Raw genomic sequence first — 21,508 nt, forward strand, 5'->3', positions numbered from 1 at the left:
CTCAAATTAATTCTAAATTTTTAGCAGTTTTAATAGATGACCAAATCACAAAGTTTAAATTAGGAAAATAAAGTGCATCAAGTCTTATAGGAAGTTTATACATAAATGTTTTAAAAAGTAAACTAACAATCTCAAGAGTTAATTTTCACCCTAAAAAATGAAATACAGTAATGAACTGAAGAGATGTGATGAATCACCTGAGAAAGAAAAATGGAAAACTTAGATAAAGGAACATGACTAACAGTAAAAGAATGTTGCTTTTAACACACAATTGAGACTTTAATTAAAGGTATGTTTTGAACAGCTGCATTCAGTGGACAGTGAGGTTTATATGGTACCTGAGAGTAGAAGATGATTTATCCAAGGCGACACTACTTGAAACGCTGAATGTTTCAACAGTAAGAAGAGATCGGATTGGCAAATAAAGAGGCCTAATATGACACAGAAACAAGAGAACATTAGTCTGTCACAACAAAAGAAACCCCTTTAAGAGCATTTTGAACCTTAACTCTACTGAATATTTTTTTCAAAACTCAATACATATCTTAAAGAGTAAAACTTTATTTTGCTCCACTTAGGAACTCACCTATAATCAAGTGCACAGCTCCAGAGATGAACATGAAAGGTTGTAAATGAAGTTGGAGGATTATATCCCAGAACAGGTTCATCAGCAATATTCAAGAAGTATAAAATCTATAATCACAAAAATATAAAATGCCCTGCTTTAGAAGAAAAAAAGAGTTTTGATATGATATCCTTAATACCAACATGAAATAAAATAGCTTATAAAAAAAATCAACCATTTAATGAAAAATCATGTTAGAAGAAAAAAAAATCATCATTTGAAGGAATTTACTTCAAAAAGTATTTGCAAAACTAGGATTTGAAATGAAGAGATTCATCTAACAATCACACTGCTACAGGGATCTTGGAAAAATCATCTCCTATGAAACTACAAAAGTATGTATAATCTACCATCAACATGATTTTGCTTGGAATAATTTTTTTTGAAAAAAAAATAAATAAATAAAATTTTTTTTTCCTAAAGTCTGTTTAAAACTCTCCTTCTGGTTTTTTGTAAACCCACTGTGGGGAGAAGTTCCTTTCCCGTTCATTTATACCCAGGTCGGTCTGAAAACCAGTCCTCTCACCACCATTTACCCTCCTATATTTCTATCTAAATTAAAAGGTTAGGCTGAATCTCTCTCTTACCGACAGCCAGCAGACTAACCATCTCTCTATCCCCTCTCTATATACACTTTATGTTTCAGGATGTTTCTGAAAGCATTTAAGTTTAAAACAACTTATTTTCCAAAAGCAAAGAAAAGGTTTCTCTTTCTAAGAAAAATGAACAAGAATTACATAGAGTACAGTTTTTATTCTCAGGTAAAGAAGAGTGAACTTTACCCAAAGTTTCCTCTGAAAAAATATAATTAACCAAATACAGTTATTACATTGGAAATTTATTACATAAATCCTTATAAATGCCTCAATGTATGTTGTTGGCCTAGGGAATAATTCTGAAACTATGATACTTGAATATATGGTTATTAAAAAAGGAAAAAAAAGAATATACAGTTATAAGTGCAAGTCAACACATCATTTATTTTCCTCTATGACAGGCACTGTATTGGTCCTGTCCCTTTAATGACAGAAGATAACTCTGTTTTCGAGATGTTTAAGAACCAAACATTAAGGTAAAAAATCAATTACATTCTGGGGTGGTGATAATGTCCTATTTTCTAACATAAGAGGCAATGTTTATATAGGAGTATTTACTTCATGAAAATTCAACGAGCACTGAACATTTATGATTTGTGAACTCTTCAGTAAGTGCAGTACATACTAACAGAGTAAAAAATAAATCAATACATACGTCCCAGCTGTCTTACCTGCTCATGCCAGCTAAGCCCAGAAGGAAGCATTCTATGCTGGAGAGTAGCTCCTTTTAGCCCTACAGCAATGAGAAACTCCTACACAGAACAACACAAAAAGGTATGTTTATTACCTACATGACCTTCTAGTTCAAAACTTGAAAAATTTTTCTAAGAAAACAAATATCTTATATTTATGCAATCATTTTTATTAGCTAGTACTTGAATCAGCTGAGAGCTGAAGAATTGATGCTTTTGAACTGTGGTGTTGGAGAAGACTCTTGAGAGACCCTTGGACTGCAAGGAGATTAAACCAGTCCCTCCGAAAGAAGATCAGTCCTGAATGTTCACTGGAAGGACTGCTGCTGAAGCTGAGGCTCCAATACTCTGACCACCTGATGTGAAGAACTGACTCATTTGAAAAGACCCTGATGCTGGGAAAGATTGAGGGCAGGAGGAGAAGGGGATGACAGAGGATGAGATGGTTGGATGGCATCACTGACTCAATGGACATGAGTTTGAGCAAGCTCTGGAAGTTGGTGATGGACAGGGAAGCCTGGTGTGCTGCAGTCCATGGGGTTGCAAAGAGTCAGACATGACTGAGAGACTAAATTGAAGTGAATCAAATCAAGAACAAGTATTTGATGGTATAAAATACACACCTTTGTATTGGACTCTGATTTATCAGACACTATTTTAACTGCAACAGACAGCATATTCAAAGTGTCTCCTCCAACACCATCTGAAGAAGCTCGACTGAGGCCATCTTCTTCAGAGGAATAAATAGTAGGTTCTAACCAATGTGGGCGGGTTGAACTAGGCAGTCGTGTTTCTGTAGAAGGAACTGCTCCATCCACTATGCCTATATCCACAATGAGGGGACAATATAACAGAATGATTACATGAAATTAACTCACGAACTTCTGTAACCCAAACAAAAATCCACGTTCTTCCACTGAACATAACATAACCCTGGAGGCAAAATGACCAAGAACTAGCTTGGCATTAATAATTCATTCTTCTCTACTAATGTTGGAATAAGTGAATCTTCAAGTTTACAAACAAAAAATTGAGATTTGAAATGTCAAGGAAGTTACATTTAAATAGGGAAATCTGATAAACATTAAGAATGTCCAAGTATCCCACTTCTATTCATGAAGTAACACAAGGAATGTACTGAAAGACCAGTATATTCTGTATGTACTACCAAAAGGAAATACCACTTGAGAGAAAATAATCAACTGATCAGTGTATAATAAGATATGGTATATCCATAAAATGGGCTATCCCTTGGCAGTAAAAAAGGAATGAAACACTGGTACATTTGGATTAACCTTGAAAACATCATGCCAAGAAGCCAATCACAAAAAATCTTCTATTGTGGGATTCCATTTACATGAAACATCCAGAATATGCAAATCCATACAGACTGAGAATAAATGAGTGGTTTCTTAAGGCTGGCTTCCCTGGTGGCTCAGATAGTAAAGAATCTGCATGCAATTGAGGCAACACAGGTTCGATCCCTGAGTCGGAAAGATCCCCTGGAGAAGGGAATGGCTGGAGAATCCCATTGACTGAGGGATTTCTTGCCTGGAGAATCCCATTGACAGAGGAGCCTGGAGGGCTACAGTTCACAGGGTCACAAAGCGTTAGACATGACTGAGTGACTAACACTTCTTAAGGCTAGAGGGGACTGCAGGACTTCGGGGGTTTACAACTGAAGGTTACAGACTTTCTTTTGGGGGTGATGAAAATGTTCTCAAGTTGACTATGATAATGGTTACACAACTCTATGAAATACTAACAACCACTGAAATGTATACTTTCAATGGGTGAATTGCATGGAATGTGAATTATATCTCAATAAAGTCATTGCAAAAAAAGAACATAAAAGCCAACTTTTAATTTACAATAATTATTACTTTGCCAGTGGAATAGGACACCCCATGGAAAATAATTTCTAATATCGATTTCTGTTCTCAGTAAATTTTCTTTATTAAGCAAGATTTAAACGCGTCTAACCAGCAGTGAACAAGCACACCTTCTCCACACTTGCCCCACCTTTGTGGTAGAGGCTGAAACTGCCGCAGTGAAGGCACACGTAGTGCTTGTCGTCGAAGCCTTCATACTTCGTCACACAAAGTAACGAGCCGCTGCTGAACTCTAACCAGAATTCACCATGCTTGTTTTCCAACAGATCTCCATTATCTTGCTAATAAGAAGATCAGAAAACACAGAGAAGTCATTAGTTAAGTGCAGAAAAGTAAGAAGGACCCTCAAGATGCTCCTTGATTCAGGTCAGGAGGATCTCCCCACTGCGGCAAAGCTGTCTGGTTCCTGAACCATCCAACATGGCGGTATGAAAAATGCTAGGTCAGGCCTCTTCAGCCAAATGATCCCATCCTGCATCCTCCTTTACAACAGGTAAATTACTGTTACCACTTCAAGAGTACAACTGCCATGTTTAGAAGGTTCATATAATGTCTATCTTTTGATCTGCCATGAAAGCTAAATTTCCAAAGCTGCTGTCATCATGGCACACCTCAGAAAACTGACTTTTATCACTCACTGAAACAACCTCAAACTACCTCAATGACTGACTGGGTGTATCATGGTAGTTTTAAAATGAGGTGCACTTGAAAAATCACTTTAGATCTGTAAATCCTTACCTTTACATCTGTAAACACTGCAATTAACCCATGATTAATACTCAGAAGAACTGAGAGAAAACTCTGTGAGTTCTTGTTCTGGGAGTCTAGTTTTTTTTTCCTACGAGAACGATAATTGGGATCAACAGTAGAAAAATACTGCAAAGTCTCCTCCTCAGATCCACTTTCCTCATCTATGAGAAATAAATGGCACAATTACAGCTGTTCTAACAGCTTATAAAATAAAAGGACATTCAAACTTGAACGTTATCACAAGAATATTCATTTTACCTGTTTATTTTTACAAAGAATCAGGTATGATAATAAAAATGTACCTTCTATGTTTTTCTCTACCACTGAACTTCAGACAGTGTATATACTATCACTATAAATATAACATTTAATTAATAACATTATTAATAAACAGAAATGGGAAAATACTATGTCAGTAAAAGATATAATAAAATATTGTTATAAATGGGGAACACCAAACAAACATTTTTAAATCCATCAATTTAAAAGGTTACTACTTTGTTTACTGGTAAACCAGGCATTCTAATTCAGAAGAAATCTAAAATATATTACCATAGTGAACTGTAGATTTAAACGGACTAAAACTATCCTTGCTGAAGGTATTAATCAGCTGACTGGCTACTGAAAGCCCAATACCATACGAAATATTTTCAAATGTCTCTACTGGCGAAGGAGCTGTTGGTTCCCAGAGCAGCAAATCATTGAAGATCCTATGAAGACAAAAGTTGAAAAATAAATACATAACTCCTACTTCAACTAAAGGCAAACCACAGGATACTCCTTTAAGAAGTCACATGAATAGCAATTTTTCTAAAGGGTGAAATGAAATTTCTTTCAATGGAAAAATAACTGATATATTTTTCAGGGCAGTGAGAAAGGCAGCTGTACAATTACATACCTAGTTAGCTATCTGCCTAGTTTTACCAGTGTTAATACAGATCAAATTACATACATCTGAACGCATTTAAAGGAGGTTTATTAAAAATAAAAACACATAAATAACAAAAGGAAGACTATTCATGTATATGAAAACACTCTGTAAACTACAGCCTCAAACCTATGGGACAGCCAAGGGAGAATTATTTTCATTTTACACTTGAAGGAACTGCCTCATAAAGGTTAAGTGACCTGCCCAAGGTCACAAAGCTAATTAACGGGAGAGCCAGGACCAGAGCCCAGATTACGTCCGGCTCCCTGCTCAGTTCTTTCCATTGCTCATGGTCTCTAGGGATATCTGCTTTTTCTTTCTTCAAGAGAAAGCACAGCTTCACTGGGAAATTTGTATGAGATGAAGAAGCATATAGAACAGGGAATAAAGAGAGGAAACTCTTCTAACTCACAGAACAGCCAAGTTAATACTGATAACTACTGGGGTGATACATGTTCAGCCAGGCTAATATCACATCCCACTTTTTGAAAGAGATATTTGTCATTTCTCAGATATCCCCAGCCCCACCACTCACCTCCACGTTGTCATGAAAACCGAGACTTTACAATGCCCTTTACAAAGATTTTTGTTAAGCCTGGACCCATTGAGTATCCTTCACAGGCATAATGCAGTAGTCACTGCACCTAGAATACTCTATTTTCTGGTTTCCCTTCCCTAGACTGAAGCCCCTCAGAGAGAGGGACTTGTGCCTTAGTCATCTTTACATGTGCCGAGCACGGTGGCCGTGACACAGCGGGCACTGAAGGTTTGAAGGGAGGACCAGCGGATGACTCACATGAAGGACTGCCAAAAGCACAGGCTCATCGTAAAGCCTAGTGTGAATACCAGTCAAGGTGACAAGCGATGACGCAAACCCTGGCCCCTTCCTGCGAGAAGCCACTGGTCTAGGAACTTCCTGGGCCAACTCCTGAGCTTCTGAGGCCCTAGAAAGTACAAGCCAGGACTGAGTACTGTCACTCTCCATAAACTGCAATCCCAACCCAAAAGGGCTCTTTTTGGAAGCATCACTGGGTAAAGAACACCAGACACTCAGGGCAGAAGCATGTCATCTCAGACACAGACAGCGATGCCCACACCTGTTCGGTACTCATGTGGCTCATCGTCTCTTGGGCACATTACTCACAGGACAAAGAAACAAGAGTCTAAATCCAGGTCGTAGTCTAAACTCCTGTATGAAGAAACAGTGAAAGTATAAAATGAAGAATTTCCTCAGGAAATTTTCCTTTACCTTATTCCCTACAGCTATAGGTTAAAGAGAAATTATTACTTTGAATAAAACCTGGAGTTTGTAGTATGAGACCTGCAAACCTAAGTTTCATATGATTTTACATTTTGGTCTAAACACAGTCTTGACACCATTAATACATTAAGTGATGTTTTAAATCAAGAAAGGAAACATTTAAGATATTTAGAGATATCACCGTGGTTTTGTGGCTATGAGCCTGAAACATAATGAAGGCTTGGTAAATATCTGATTTAATAAACTAGATAGAGAATTTTTTGTATTCTATTCTAAAGGACTTTTGACATAGGAGAAAAAAAAATCTTCCTGTATCTAAGACTGTCTTTCTAAGAAGAGTGAGAGCACTAAAGGAATGCATGCTCAGTCACTCAGGCATGCCCGACTCTACAATCTCATGGACTGCAGCCCACCAGGCTCCTCTGTTCATGGGATTTTCCAGGCAAGAACACCGGAGAGGGTTGCCATTTTCTCCTCCAAGACTAAAGGAATAAACCATTATTTTAAATGTATGCAGTAAAGGCAGAGTTGGTTATAATTCCTGCTCAGAAAGATATTTTTAAATTTTATATATAGTAAAGGGCATTACTGAGACATTTAGCAAAATGTTAATGGGGTCGGAGAGTTAGATGTTAATGCATAATATTAATTTTCTCATTCTGATGGCTGAACTATGGTTAGGTAGAAGAATGTCCCTGTTTGTGAGAAATACACATTCAACTGCTCAAGGCTGAAGGGACAGAAACTCAGCAACTTACTCTCAAATGATTGAGGGGATAAAAAGCTCTTTATACTGTACCTGCAACATTCCTATAAGTTTGAGAATGTCTGAAAATTTTTAAAATAAAAAAATGTAAATACAAAGCCAAATGAAGGGCAAAGAATTCATACTGAGAAACTGAGATACATGATTTCTATGATCCAGAGGGTGGGAACACTGCAGTATTTATACAACCCTAGGGGCCTCGGAGACAGAGAAGTGAGCAGAGTAAGAGAGAACAGAAGCTCTCTTAAGCAACCCTACCTAACCAGCTCCCCAGATGAACAGGTGATCTCCAGTTTGCCTGATTTACTACCCCAGCTGCCAGACTGACCGGCCCTCTAGATGCTACCTGTCTACTGCTGGTGGACGACTCCCCAGCCCACCTAAGAACTTCTGCCTCCAGAGCTGTACTGTATGCTTCGTCTAGTCACCAATGACTATACTCCTTGTATATACTCCTTGTATACTCCTTGTCCATTGCATTTGGCCCCAGATCCGCTCATACCAGCTATATGCAATTGTAAGCAGTTTAATTCAGTACTGTGCTAACTGATGACTTTTAAGTATATAGAATGAAGGGAAAACATCTTAAAAACCTGAAAGGATTCTGCACTCAGACTGGCTTCAAACTATTTTTTCACTCTACGTTAAAGAAAATGAAACTGATAGCTGTAGCCAAAGCCTTGAGTATACATCAAGAAAAAAAATTCTAACCAGTGGCTCATAATCAAAAAAGGCCTGGGCCTGTATTTTAAAAAGAGGTGGTAAATGAACAAATATTTGTAAATGCAATGTTTCAGGTGTGTATTACAATTTTGATGTCCCAATTTAACCTGCTCAATCAGTGCAGGAGACAGAAGCGGATGAAGGCCTCTGACCTCTGGGCTGGACCTTGCACTAACTGTTTCATTTTGCTCAGTCTTAGCCCTGCACATTAGTTAGTTTGGTAGACATTCCTCAGCCAAAAAATAAGGAGAGTGATCTAGAGATTAGTGATTTCCAAACTTTAGATCATGTATAAATCCAAATCCTATTTGGCACTAAATCTACAGCAGGCTTCCCTAACAGCACAATGGTAGAGAATCCACTTGCCAAAGCAGGAGATGCAAGAGATGAAGGTTCGATCCCTGGACTGGGAAGATTCACTGGAGGAGGAAACAGCAACCCACTCCAGTATTCTTGCCTGGGAAATCCCATGGACAGAAGAGCCTGGCGGGCTACAGTCCATGGGGGTCACAAAGAGTTGAACACAACTGAGTGACTGAGTACACATACACGCAAATCTATAGCAGAAACAACAGTGTGCAGTTTCAAGATTAACAAAAATTTGGAAAACTTGTTTACATGTGGGAAGCTACAATAACAGACATTAAGGACATCTTTTTTTCTAGAAACCCACATCGCCACCTTTCAGCTCTGCCAGAGTGGATGGGAATGGCAATATTAGAGGGCTGCGGGGTGTTTGCTCTTTGCCAGGCGCTGTTCTCAGAACTTGCCAAACGTTATACCATCTAATGCTCCAAACCAGCCTCTGAGGCCTGTACAAGTCTCACTGCCATTTTATAGGTGAGGAAACGGAGCTCCTGGGGACTAGGTACATTGTCCAAGATCTTCATCTATGATCTTTCTACTCTAGAAGGCCATTTATTTCAACATATTTGCTTGGTATATATGTTTAAGGGTATTTAAATATGGTAAATTTAAGTTTTTATACACAAGTTGTAAGTTAAGAGTTTCTAATTCTAACAAGATGTGTGTGTGTGTATGTGTGTGTGTGTGTGTGTGTTTTAAACTCTCAGGAGGGACAATCCTTGTACAAAGACTCTAGGACTCTGATTCTACACCAGTGTCTCTTGGCCCTCTATCCAAGTATCTTCCAACTCTTTTCACATCACTGTCAGTTCAGTTCAGTTGCTCAGTCGTGTCCAACTCTGCGACCCCATGGACTGCAGCGCCCCAGCCTTCCCAGTCCATCACCAACTCCCGGAACTTGCTCAAACTCATGTCCATCGAGTCGGTGATGCCATCCAACCATCTCGTCCTCTGTCGTCCCCTTCTCCTCCTGCCTTCAATCTTTCCCAGCATCAGAGTCTTTTTCAGTGAGTCAGTTCTTCGCGTCAGGTGGCCAAAGTATTGGAGTTTCAGCTTCAGCATCAGTCCTTCCAATGAACATTCAGGACTGATTTCCTTTAGGATGGACTGGCTGGATCTCCTTGCAATCCAAAGGACTGGTTAAACTTAGCAGCTCTAATTTATAACTTGTGTATAAAAACTTAAATTTACCATATTTAAATACCCTTAAACATATATACCAAGCAAGTATTTTGAAATAAATGGCCTTCTAGAGTAGAAAGATCATAGACCCTGAAGAACTTGGATAGTTTACCTAGTCCCCATGAGCTCCGTTTCCTCAGCTATAAAATGACAGTGATACTTGTACAGGCCTCAGTGCGTTGTCGTATCACTGTACACAGAGGCATTTTCTCAGTACTCTGCAGTAAAGGGACAGAGGGCAACCAGGCGACCTAGGGTGGAGGGAATAAATACTTCACACAAAGAAACCCTGTTACCAGATGCATTGGTTAGGAAACTCTGCTGTGACAATAGCCCACCACAACAGTACTGGTTCTATAATCAACACCATACAAAGTACACTGAAAGAGTCAACAATATTAAAACAGGAAAAGAAAAGAGGGAAGAGGGAAATAGCGAGGTAGGGTGGGAGAGAGGCAGTGAGGCAGGAAAGTTCAATCCCAAAGATTTAAATTAACATGTTTAAACTCACCTATTATAAAGCTTCTCATAAAAGCTTTTATTAGGTAGTGTTATATGAATATTGGGTAATGTAAGTTCCAGCACATAGTGAGAATTGCTGATTGCTTTATTCTGAAACTCTGTCATTTCTACAGGGTCTCCTGGCATCACCATCTAGAACATAACAGTTTAGTGCAAAAAAAAAAAGCATCAAATAACCATTTTATATTTAAAAGAGTAATAGTATGCTTATAGTAAGCTTAATAAATGCTTATCCTACCCATATGACATGGTATGTGAGCAAATAAATAAGCATGTAACTTTTAACCAAGGGGGGAAAAAAACATATGTTATTCAATTTTGGAGCTAAAAATCTAGCAAAAACTGTATACAAAGTATTTTTTAAAAGATAAAGCATTAAAACCATGGCTATCTGACAGAGGGGGCAAATCTGTTGTTGCTTGCTCACACTTTTACTTTACCTGTTCATTTTCAAACATTACTCTACGGGAAGAGAAGGGAGACGGAGCTGGCCTTCTCAGATCACAGACATCCTTCAGGGAATGAGCACCTCCCTCCTCTTCCTCCTGATAGTGGCCGTCACTTTCCTCTTCCTCCTCAGCTGCTATTCTCTCCAAAATGGAATGCATGGCTGGTGGGTTCACTTTTAGTACAATTCTGACAGCAAAGAGGATTTTAAAAAGCAAGATCTAAGTGTAAACTGCAAAACTAACTTGTATACAACTAACACAAAGGCCACTGATTAAATCATTAACAACAGGTGTAAAGTTTGATTATGTCGAATGTAACCCACTCCTATAATCTTAAAAGTGGAATTGATAAAATAAGCAAATAAAAGAAAGGCATTAACATTTTACACTTGAATAACCGGAAACACTCATCTTTTGAGAATAAAAGGGATACTGAAAATTTCATTAACAAAGTTACAGTTACCAAAGGGGTAAGGAGGTGGGGGAGAGATAAATGAAGAATTTAGGATTAGCAGATACACACTAATATATATAACATCAAGCTCCTACTTATAGCAAGGACAATTATATTCAATGTAATAAATTGTAATGGAAAAGAATATGAAAAAGAACATGTGTGTGTGTGTGTGTGTAACTGAATCACTTTGCTGTACACCAGAAATCAACAGAATATTATAAATCAACTATAAATCAATAAAAAATTTTTAAATTTCATTAACAACTAGCACATTTACCTTAGAATTCTATGTATTATCATTAAACCAAATCCTGCATGCCAGCTGTTTGGCTATCATGGAATACTCTCGCATACCTAAGAAACCTCATCTTATATACACTGCTCAAATGGAAAAGGAGAGATTGGTAGGGGAGTATTTTAGAACTGCAATAACAAGAGTAATCTTCCCCTTTAGAAATTTCAGTAATAAAAGGCTAGTGTTATTGGGTGCCAGGAGCCGGCATATTGCATATTGAGTGCATATTGCATATTGCATATTGAGTGCAGCACTTTCCACAGCATCATCTTTCAGGATCTGGAATAGCTCAACTAGAATTCTATCACTGCCGGGAGCCAGCGTGAGGAACTCCGCCTGTGGCAAAGGTCATGAGGAAGGAAGCTCGGCATACGCAAAGGCGGGATCGAGCCTCAGGAGTCCCCCTGGAAATTCTCGAGCACCTACCCCCAAAACCAGAGTCTGCCTACTTTCTGCTTTGTGCTCTCACCTACACCTCTGACTTTATGGGGGGGGAGGAGGGGGTGGCTGTCCCCCACTACCTCTCTCTGAAAAAAGAGTTAGCTTACAGCTTCAGTTAATAAAGTTCCTGGGTGTGATAGTGTTTCAACCTACATACTCCTTTGGAAGTCCTCTAGCCTGCCTGAATAGGTTTTTCCGGCCACATGTGATCGCTCAGAGCCTCCCAACTGTGAGAGGCATGAAATGTTCTAAACTGTCTAAATACAGAGTCCTTTGAGCAGTTAAAAGATTGATTAGAAATTGTATTGGTAAAGGGTTTTTCACTTGTTGGGCCAATGTTTGCTGCTAAGTCTCCATATCCCTTACCTGCTGTGTCCCTGGCAGTGTATTGATTAATATAATTGGTGTAAGTAGTAGCTTTAATGTTTGTAACCTTGGACCCTTGAGTTAATTCTTTTCTTGATTGAGCCCACCACACCTTTTCCCTATAGGAATGCAACTTTATCTAATGCTTTTGGAGGGTGGCTCCTGACTTTGGAATAATCACCTTTAGAGAAAAATAAGTTTCTTAAAATGTTAACAGGCCTCCTGGCCAGAAGATGATGTAAATCACCTGAACTTTTGCATATGATAAGTTTGAAAGTCTGGCTTCGATTAGGATCAGGAACTGCTGTCCTTGCATGACTCTACCCCTTCCCCCATTATCCTCTGTGCATAACTTAAGGTATAAAAACTACTTTGGAAAATAAAGTGCGGCCCTTGTTCACCGAAACTTGGTCTCCCCATGTCGCTCTCTCTCTCACTCTGGCTGAGTCTCCATCTGGAACGCGGAACCCACCATGCTTACTAATTACGCCTGGGCTTCTAAGATCCAACCGGGGAGGCCTCAGTGTCTCCTCTCCTTCGGGAGAACGGAAGGACGCCTGCGGCCTACGTAAGTGGTGCAAACTTCTTGTCTTGAAGTTTTATTGGTCTCCCGCGTTAACCAAGCTACTCAGCCTCTTTTCTCCACTGAATTTCCTCACTGAGCTATCCTCATTCTATTACTCTTTATATCTTTGATAAATATTTAAATAAATAGGTCACCTATGCCGTCTCTCCTTCGAATACCCTGGATCAGCCGGGGCTGGACGCCGGCAATTGGGGGTGTTTTTATTACAGCTACAAACCCCAAACATCAGGAGCTAACAGTTTTTGAAGACAGGCGCTTCTGTCCAGAATAAGGCCAGTCCTTTCCTAACCCACTGCGGCACATCACTAGCACCAGGCTCTGTGGTCTCCTTCTCACCACACCGGCCTGCGCCACGAGGCACGGCACTCTCAAACAAATCAGCTCTGCTGCATCTACAACAGTTCCCTTGTTTTTCCTAAGAAGGCGGTGCCAGTTGCTACTAGTTATAAATTAAAACAACTGGTTCCTAATTTATAGATATGCTAATGTGAACTGTGCTTTCAAATTACCTAACTGAAATAGATTCATTCATGATGAAAACCCCTGGTTGTTACCAGCCATGCACTGACGTGCCTGTCCTAGGGTCTGACAGGTCTCATACACAGGGCATGGGGGTGTGGAAGAAGGCAGGCAGAAAAATGGCACAGGAACGAGCACAATTGTTTGCTTTGTTTGTTTGTCTTTGGCTGCACCACGTGGCTTGTGGGATCTTTAGTTCCCCAACCAGGAAGTGAATCTGCATCCCCGGCAGTGGAAGTGCAGAGTCCTAACCACTGGACTGCCAGGTGAGTCCCACGATCACCATAATTTTTTACTCATAGACTCAGTTTTCTTTATTCACATACTAAGTTTTCAGTATAATAAAGGATCATTCCTGCTGCTGCATTCCTGCTAAGTCAATTCAGTCATGTCTGAGTCTCTTCAAACCCATGGACTGTAGCCCGCCAGGCTCCTCTGTCCATGGGATTCGCCAGGCAAGAATACTGGAGTGGGTTGCTATGTCCTTCTCCAGGGTATCTTCCCGACCCAGGGATCGAACCTGCATCTCCAGCAGCTCCTGCACTGCAGGTGGATTCTTTACTGCTCAACCACTGGGGAAGCCCACTATCAGGCTAATTTAATTTTAAAAAATCATTTCTCCTGCCTAAGAAACCCTGAAGCAGTAGTTCTCTAAATCCAACTGCACTCTGGAATCACCAGGTATACTTTTTTCCCACTGAAGTGTAGTTGATTTACAATGTTGTGTTAATTTCTCCTGTTCATCAAAGCGATTCAGTTATACATGTACATGCATTCTTTTTGTATATTCTTTCCATGATGGTTTACATAGGATACTGAATACAGTTCCCTGTGCTACACAGTAGGACCTTGTTTATCCATTCTGTATATAATAGAATCTGCTAATCCCAAACTCCCGCTCCATTCCTCCCGTATGCCCCTCCCCCTTGACAACCACAAGACTGTTCTGAGTCTATTCCTGTATCCTAGATACGTTCATCTGTGTCATATTTTAGATGCCACTTATAAGTGATACTATATGATATGTCTTTCTCTTTCTGACTTACTTCCCCTCAGTATCTCAATCTCTAGTTCCATCCATGTTGCTGCAAAGGGCATCATTTCATTCTTTTTTACTGAGTAGTCGAAGGTATACAGGTGGAACATCTTTTTTAATCCATTCATCTGTCTATGCACATTGAGGCTATTTCCATGTCTTGGCTATTTTTAATAGTACTGCTATGAACATATCACCTGGTATAATTTTTAAACTATACTGATACACAGGCTCTATCTCATAATCTCAAGGTGGAGCCCAAGAATCTGTTTTGAAAAAGCTCCCCAGATATGAAAACACTTTTCTGAAATAACCGCTGACTACAAAATTCATCTGACAATTAACCAAACAGTGCTGTATGATTTCTCTTCTACTAAAGCCCTTTATAAAAATGAACTATTTTTAGAATGGTTAATGATTCTTCTGTCCATCTAATTAGGCTGGGTAACCTGAGGCAGAGAACACACTATGTATGTCCATCTCTGCCAGTTATCTCACAGTCACCTCTGATAAAGCAGTACTCACTACATATCTTTAATTTTTCCATTTTCCTCTGGGTTCTCTCATCAAGGCTGGATACTTTTAGCTTAAATTTATGGCCAAAATGTCAGTCAAAAAAGCTACAGTAACTTATTTTTAAAAGAGAAGTCTCATTAAATGCGTGTGTCATATACACTGGCTTACTCACCGCGGCCAGTCAAAGTCATCTGATGACGTTGTATCTCCATCTCCTCCACTAGCCACATGGAAAAACTTAATAGATGGTTCTCCTTTGTCTTCCTGGAATGACCCTAATAAAACAAGACTGATTAATGGAAATGCATTTCTTCTCCCACATTAAGAGAAAAGATACTTGCTTCCTTAGATGAGCACAGACCCTCTAAATCAGGGACATGGTGCAGCATTAAGTCCAACAACATGTAAGCATTTGTTTCTGCTGCACATGTACACATGAGGAGACAGGATGAGCAGATAAATTAAAGACGCTGTATTCTGTACAAACTCAAATTCTTAGGCACTGATGGTTAACCAATGGTGTAAGGTGCATAATCATATTAAATATAGTAATTGCCACTTACTGAGTGCCACTTACGATCACCACTGCACAAAGAAAACTCACTGGAGATTAGTATGATGGTTCAAAGTTCAAGCTCTAGAATGAGACTTGGGTTTGAATCTTGACTCTGCCATCTACTACACTGACCTTGGGACGTACCTCTTAAGACATCTGCAGATTCTTCACATATGATAAAAATAATTGGAAATAACAAGCCTCCTGTAACTATGATGATTAAAGGAAACAAGATCAGGTGTGTGCAGTGTTCAGCACACAGCAAATAGAGTGACAGTGAAAAACTTTGACTACTATTAACCCTACAATAAGAAAGTGGTAGGTGGTACTGAAAGGCAGGCTACTGGAGCAACTAAGTCCGTGCACCATAACTACTGAGCCCATGTGCCGCAGCTATTGAAGCTCACGCACCTAGAGGCCACGCTCCACAACCAGAGGAGCAATCACAGTGAGAAGCCATGTACCACAATTGGAGAGTAGCCCCTGCCCGTCGCAACCAGAGAAAAGCCCATGCAGCAATGAAGACCCAGCACAGCCAAAAATAAATAAATCTTTTTTAAAAGTAAGCTGCTGCTGCTGCTGCTGCTGCTGCTAAGTCACTTCAGTTGTGTCCGACTCTGTGCGACCCCATAGACGGCAGCCCACCAGGCTCCCCCATCCCTGGGATTCTCCAGGCAAGAACACTGGAGTGGGTTGCCATTTCCTCCTCCAATGCACGAAAGTGAAAAGTGAAAGTGAAGTCGCTCAGTCGTGTCCGACTCTTAGTGACCCCATGGACTGCAGCCCACCAGGTTCCTCCATCCATGGGATTTTTCTAGGCAAAAGTACTGGGTGGGGTGCCGTTGAAGCACTATTATTCACAAAGTGAATAAATTCTCATGCACTGTAGTTTCTTTTAAAAAACTGACCTATATCATATTTGTATACAATAATGGAAAACAGTCATTACTCTTGTTTTCTAACATATGTCCTTTAATTTTATTATATTTGGGGACTATCATATACTTCTTACTTTAAGTTTCAATAGCAATTGTTTCTATTCTGACTCTTTTAAAGACACAGTCAATCTTACCGACTAGTTCTCTAAATGTAAGTTCCAATTTAACTTGTTCAGGGGTTGATCCTCCTAGGAATTCAGTTTTAAACTCTAGATCTGTGAATGCTAAATGAAGAATCTCCTTCTGAAGTGACTTCTTAAACCATGGTCCTCTCTCTTGATCTGATCGAAGATCAGGTATTGGGAAGCGAACAGAAAGGTTTAATGCTGGCGTGGCAACTTGTACTGATACCCGGCAGTTTGCAGGATTATGTGAATCATCTAGAAATACTTCAGTGAAAGCTTTGTGCTGAAATACAAAAACATCAAAAATATGCCAAAATGTTAAATTAAGCAAATAAACACAAATGACACTGGCATTTAACATTACGATGTATATAATCACTATTTCCTCATTTAGGTTAATGCATTAAAATACAATTAATAGTACTATATTACTTTAGTGTAATGAAATTTATAATGCAACAGCTACCAACAAAAGTCAGAACTACTGGCAAAAGTTACACCCTCATATAAAGAAATTAATTCAAATAAAAACTGAACCAAAGGAGAAGATGCAGGTGCGTTAGATGTATATAATATTTTACTACAGACTAAGGGGCAACGTGTAAATTAGCTTATCAAAAAACTCAGTATGATTAAAAATCACCACAGAACTGAGCATTCAATCTGAAGGATTTCCCCACCAATATGCTATTTCAAAGACTCCAATGTAAAATCAGGTGAATTATGCCAAATGCAAAGGCCCATTCCTGATTCATCCTTATATTTCCAGAACTAAGTCCAAGCCTGGCACATCAAAGGTTTGAAATAAATATTCCCTAAATGACTCACTCTGAGCTCCCATCCAACCCAAGGATGTGACCCCATCAAATGACCCTTAGAAGCCCAAACATGCATGCAACATTGACTTAAAGCCACATTATAACAAAACAAAGTACATGCCTTTCAGATAAAAGTCTATTCATATTTTTTTCTCTGCAATGAATTACAACTTGTAAAGCTTTAGTCCAGAGTACAGTGTAGATGACAACACTCCTCAATTTCATGGATCAGTCTCTGACAGCCTAGATTAGAAAGTTCTGCTTTTATGCTAAGACTTGATCTGATTCTTTCTCTCCCCTATTATGACTTTCATATATTAATCCCCACTCTCAGCAAAAGTTGCTCCTTTTATAGGAGATTCAAGCGGTTCACTATAGGCGTGAACAAATGAAGTTTTGTGAGGATATTATAGTCACAGTTTATAAAACTCAGATAAACACAGAAAAGGAAATCTAATTCTACTACTCTACTGTAATCGATGCTACCGAATGGTATATACTTCCATTCAGTCTTTTTCTACACGATCTTACTTACACATTTATAATAGAAGCTTATGTGTACTCTACTTTTTTCACCTCATATTTCTTTAGGAGTCGTCTTCCTGTTGCTATACCCTCTTCGTAACCGTCACTTAAAGAGGCAGCATAACATCCCATTCAGTACACGATCACAACTCATTCAGCTATTCTACTACCTAGACATAAAAGATGCTTCCATTTTTTCATTATTACATATAATGCTATTTTAATAACAAATGCTACTTAATCTATTAAGACTACTTAACTCAGAAATCGTCTCAATAAGTCTATTAGCTAGTTATAATTATGATGAGTATTTGCAACTTTTGAAACACTTACCAAACTAATATGCTTATTATATGAAGTATACATATGCGATGCCATCATCTCCACTGTAGTGAGTTTCTGTGGTTGAAGCAAGGAATTTAACCTGTCCACAATACTGATATCCAGCTCACAAAACACTGGATTTAACTTAACCTGTAATTCTGCCTTCTGAGGAATGGAACTAAGTCTTGCTTGACCAGCCTTAAAAAAAGAGAGAGAAGAAAAAGAAAGACTTAATATGATCACTGATAATTCTATAAAATTAAATCCTTGTGACTATGATACACTAGACATCAAATGAAAATTTACCGGTGGTGACCACACAAAAAGACCTCTTACCTGAGGTCCTTTATTCTCAGAATGCTTATAATGAAGCTGAAGACACACAGGGAGGTGAGAATCAGTTCGTTCTTTGGAATGGAACATCAAAAGCTTAAAAACAAAGAGGACGGTAACTTAAATGTACAATATTAAGATGAATTAACAGAGGTGATAATATAATAGTGGGGAGAGTTTTTTGAAGTTGGAAAGGCTGGTTTAAGCTTCAGTTCTGTCGCTTACCAGCAATGTGACTCTTACACAAACTAGTGAGCTTCTGCAATCTTCAGCATCACATTTGCAAAATGTATGCAAATGTTCAAATAAAACACATTGAAAATAAGTCACCAGAACAAGGTAAAAGCAATAAAAATGTTACTTTGATAGCTTTTAAGTTTCTCTAGGACATGCTATTAAGGACAGGGGAAAAAATCAGATTAATAATAAATGAGCACAAGATATTCCACTTATCTTGCACAGTGCTTAGCACATAGTAGACATTCAATAGTATTTGTTGAATAATAGAATCTTCTAAAATTAAGCATGCTTGAAAAATGAGTGAAATTAAATCATCTGTCATAAACCTGTCTGATTCTAGAACAAGTCAACTCTAAAAATGTAACACATTCCAATAGTGGCCTTGAATATCACACTTAAAAATCTGTTTCCACAAAACACAAATGCAAACACACACAATAAACTTCTGCCGATACAACTTCCTATGCCTTTTTAAGAAAATCACTGCTGTTCACACAATTCTTAAAAAGCAAGACAGATGCAAAGAATAACCCTAAAGGAAAAGTATCAGCATTTACCTCTGTATAGTGAGGAGGAACAGAATGAGAATCAGTTGGAAACAGGCATTCCAAAAGTTCCATTTGCCCAATGGACATATCAGTACTGAAATATCGGGACGCCGATCTTTGTCTTTGTTCATAGGACACTTTGATGCCAGTGCCTATAAATCTGTCATAAAAAATGCAGCATTTGAGAGTTTCCATATAATTCTAGATTAAATGATGTGTCAAAGAATACTGTACAGCTGTTAATGCCTACCTGTGCTGCCAAGTTCAAACAGTTAGTAATAACTAATATTCTTAAGGATATTAACCAGAAAGATTACTTTAAATTCCCTGTTCCCTGATATAAGATAAAAAATCATATCCGTTGATAGGAAATTATCCAGGATTTTTTCCCCCAACATTGTCCTTCCCTCTTCTACATTTTAAAATTTACACTGCAGTGAAAAGTATCTTTAAAATCTGGAAAACATATGCATATAGTTTGTTAAAAATATCTAGAAGGATCATGCAGTATTTTAAAAACTTTAAAGTCAGTAAAACTCAAATGAAGGCCTACCTCTAGCTTTTGTTGCTTTTATTGTATTTCCTACTGGTAGATATTTGCAACTGTCCAAAATGGGAAGGAAAAAAAACACTTTTGCAGTTTTATTATAAATATCATGGTTTTAACCTATTAATTTAAATACTTAAAATAGTTAAAGATAAAACAAAAGCCCAAAGTGTTTTCTAAAAATATTAATATATGTCCCTAAGTCATTATATATGACAGGACAATTTATAGGCTACTTTGAAGTTAAAATAGTAGTTACATGCTAACAATATTACACATAGTATACATTTCGTTATCTCCTTATCTATTAGGACTCAACCTATGGAAAGACAGGTGGCTATTTGAATAGCTTTAGTTTTTTTTTTTTTAAGCAGAAGTTGAAAATGTAGCATCCACGCTCAGGATGGGCCTCAGTTATCATTTCCCACCCAACGGTTAGTGGCACAGGAATCACTCTCGAGTCCCTTTTCTCTAGTCCATCTACTCTCACCACCACTGCCATCTCCGCTACGCCACTGACAGTAAGAACTATTTTTATGATCATAATGGTGTCAGTGGAGAATGATGGCAAAATGTGGTCAAAGAAACCTGAGAAGAGCACCTCAGGGAGCTAAAGATAACTTAGACAACTCCAAACAAATAGATCTTACATCTATATATTTCACATGCCAAATAACCTGAATGGGAGAGTCTATGGTAAACATCTTACAGTATCGCAAGAAATCCTCATTCATTCCACTCATTTACAAATCAAATGTGACTTAAAAAAACAAATGGAGATAGGTAGATAGATAAATGTAAAATTCACATCTGGTTCTTTTTCAAGGATTATTAACAAATTTAAGAGTTTACCTAAGGTGATCATGTGAGCAAGCTTCTGCAAATACTGCTCGGAAAGACTTAAAATCTTCTGTTGAAAATTGTGCTGGATCAATCTTTTCTATACAAGTAAAGAAAGCTATCGCCATTGGTGTCAATGGATTAACATTCAGTGATGATTCAGGTGGAGATAAAGGATCAATGTGAAGCACAGAGATTGAAAACGTTCCCACAGCTACTCTAAAAATAAGTTCAGGCCTGGATTCATCCACTGAAACAGACCTAGAGGGGAGAGCTGAAATACATGTGTTAAAATTATATTTAGAAAGTTAATACGTAAACAATCCATTATATCAAAGCTATAAAACATTTACTCATGTGTTAGTTTTAAAACTAAACTTGAGATTTTAGTCTTCAAAACATATGATCACACACAGTTTCAGTGATATTAAAAAAGGAAAATAATAAACTGTAATCTTTCTACATTTGATATGCAAGATCCTTGATATGTGAAGTACAAAAAAAAACCCTGCTACAATACAAACAAAACTTTTGAATTAATAAAACTATACTGTGGAAATAAGTCAGAGATTAACTAGAAGCTGCTCATCAAATTTTCCTTTAATCCTGTGTCTATTTCAATTAAATTTTGCCAAAAGGAAACCTGAGGTTCTCTTTTAAGGGATGTGTAAACAGAGAAACAAAAATTAGACCAGTTGATTGAGACTCCTAAATTATAATAATAATATGAAACTTAGGGTGTACTT

General features: G+C 38.2%; 1 protein-coding gene across 4 annotated transcripts in view; it reads right to left on the reverse strand.

Moving 5' to 3' along the window:
• ATG2B (autophagy related 2B) overlaps positions 1-21,508 on the reverse strand; it is an 81,488-nt gene that overhangs the window by 35,270 nt on the left and 24,710 nt on the right. For all 4 annotated transcript variants that reach the window (XM_061395252.1, XM_061395251.1, XM_061395250.1 and 1 more), the window contains 15 exons: positions 20,775-21,036; positions 19,385-19,535; positions 18,591-18,683; positions 18,264-18,452; positions 16,597-16,870; positions 15,141-15,243; positions 10,744-10,939; positions 10,293-10,435; positions 5,108-5,265; positions 4,544-4,716; positions 3,936-4,086; positions 2,537-2,736; positions 1,893-1,973; positions 587-693; positions 339-431 (listed from right to left, as the gene is read on the reverse strand). In XM_061395252.1, the coding sequence (XP_061251236.1) occupies positions 339-431; positions 587-693; positions 1,893-1,973; positions 2,537-2,736; positions 3,936-4,086; positions 4,544-4,716; positions 5,108-5,265; positions 10,293-10,435; positions 10,744-10,939; positions 15,141-15,243; positions 16,597-16,870; positions 18,264-18,452; positions 18,591-18,683; positions 19,385-19,535; positions 20,775-21,036 (2,374 nt within the window). The remainder of the gene's footprint in view (positions 1-338; positions 432-586; positions 694-1,892; positions 1,974-2,536; positions 2,737-3,935; positions 4,087-4,543; positions 4,717-5,107; positions 5,266-10,292; positions 10,436-10,743; positions 10,940-15,140; positions 15,244-16,596; positions 16,871-18,263; positions 18,453-18,590; positions 18,684-19,384; positions 19,536-20,774; positions 21,037-21,508) is intronic.

The sequence above is a fragment of the Bos javanicus genome, chromosome 21 (assembly GCF_032452875.1).
Source record: "Bos javanicus breed banteng chromosome 21, ARS-OSU_banteng_1.0, whole genome shotgun sequence".
Taxonomy (NCBI): domain Eukaryota; kingdom Metazoa; phylum Chordata; class Mammalia; order Artiodactyla; family Bovidae; genus Bos; species Bos javanicus.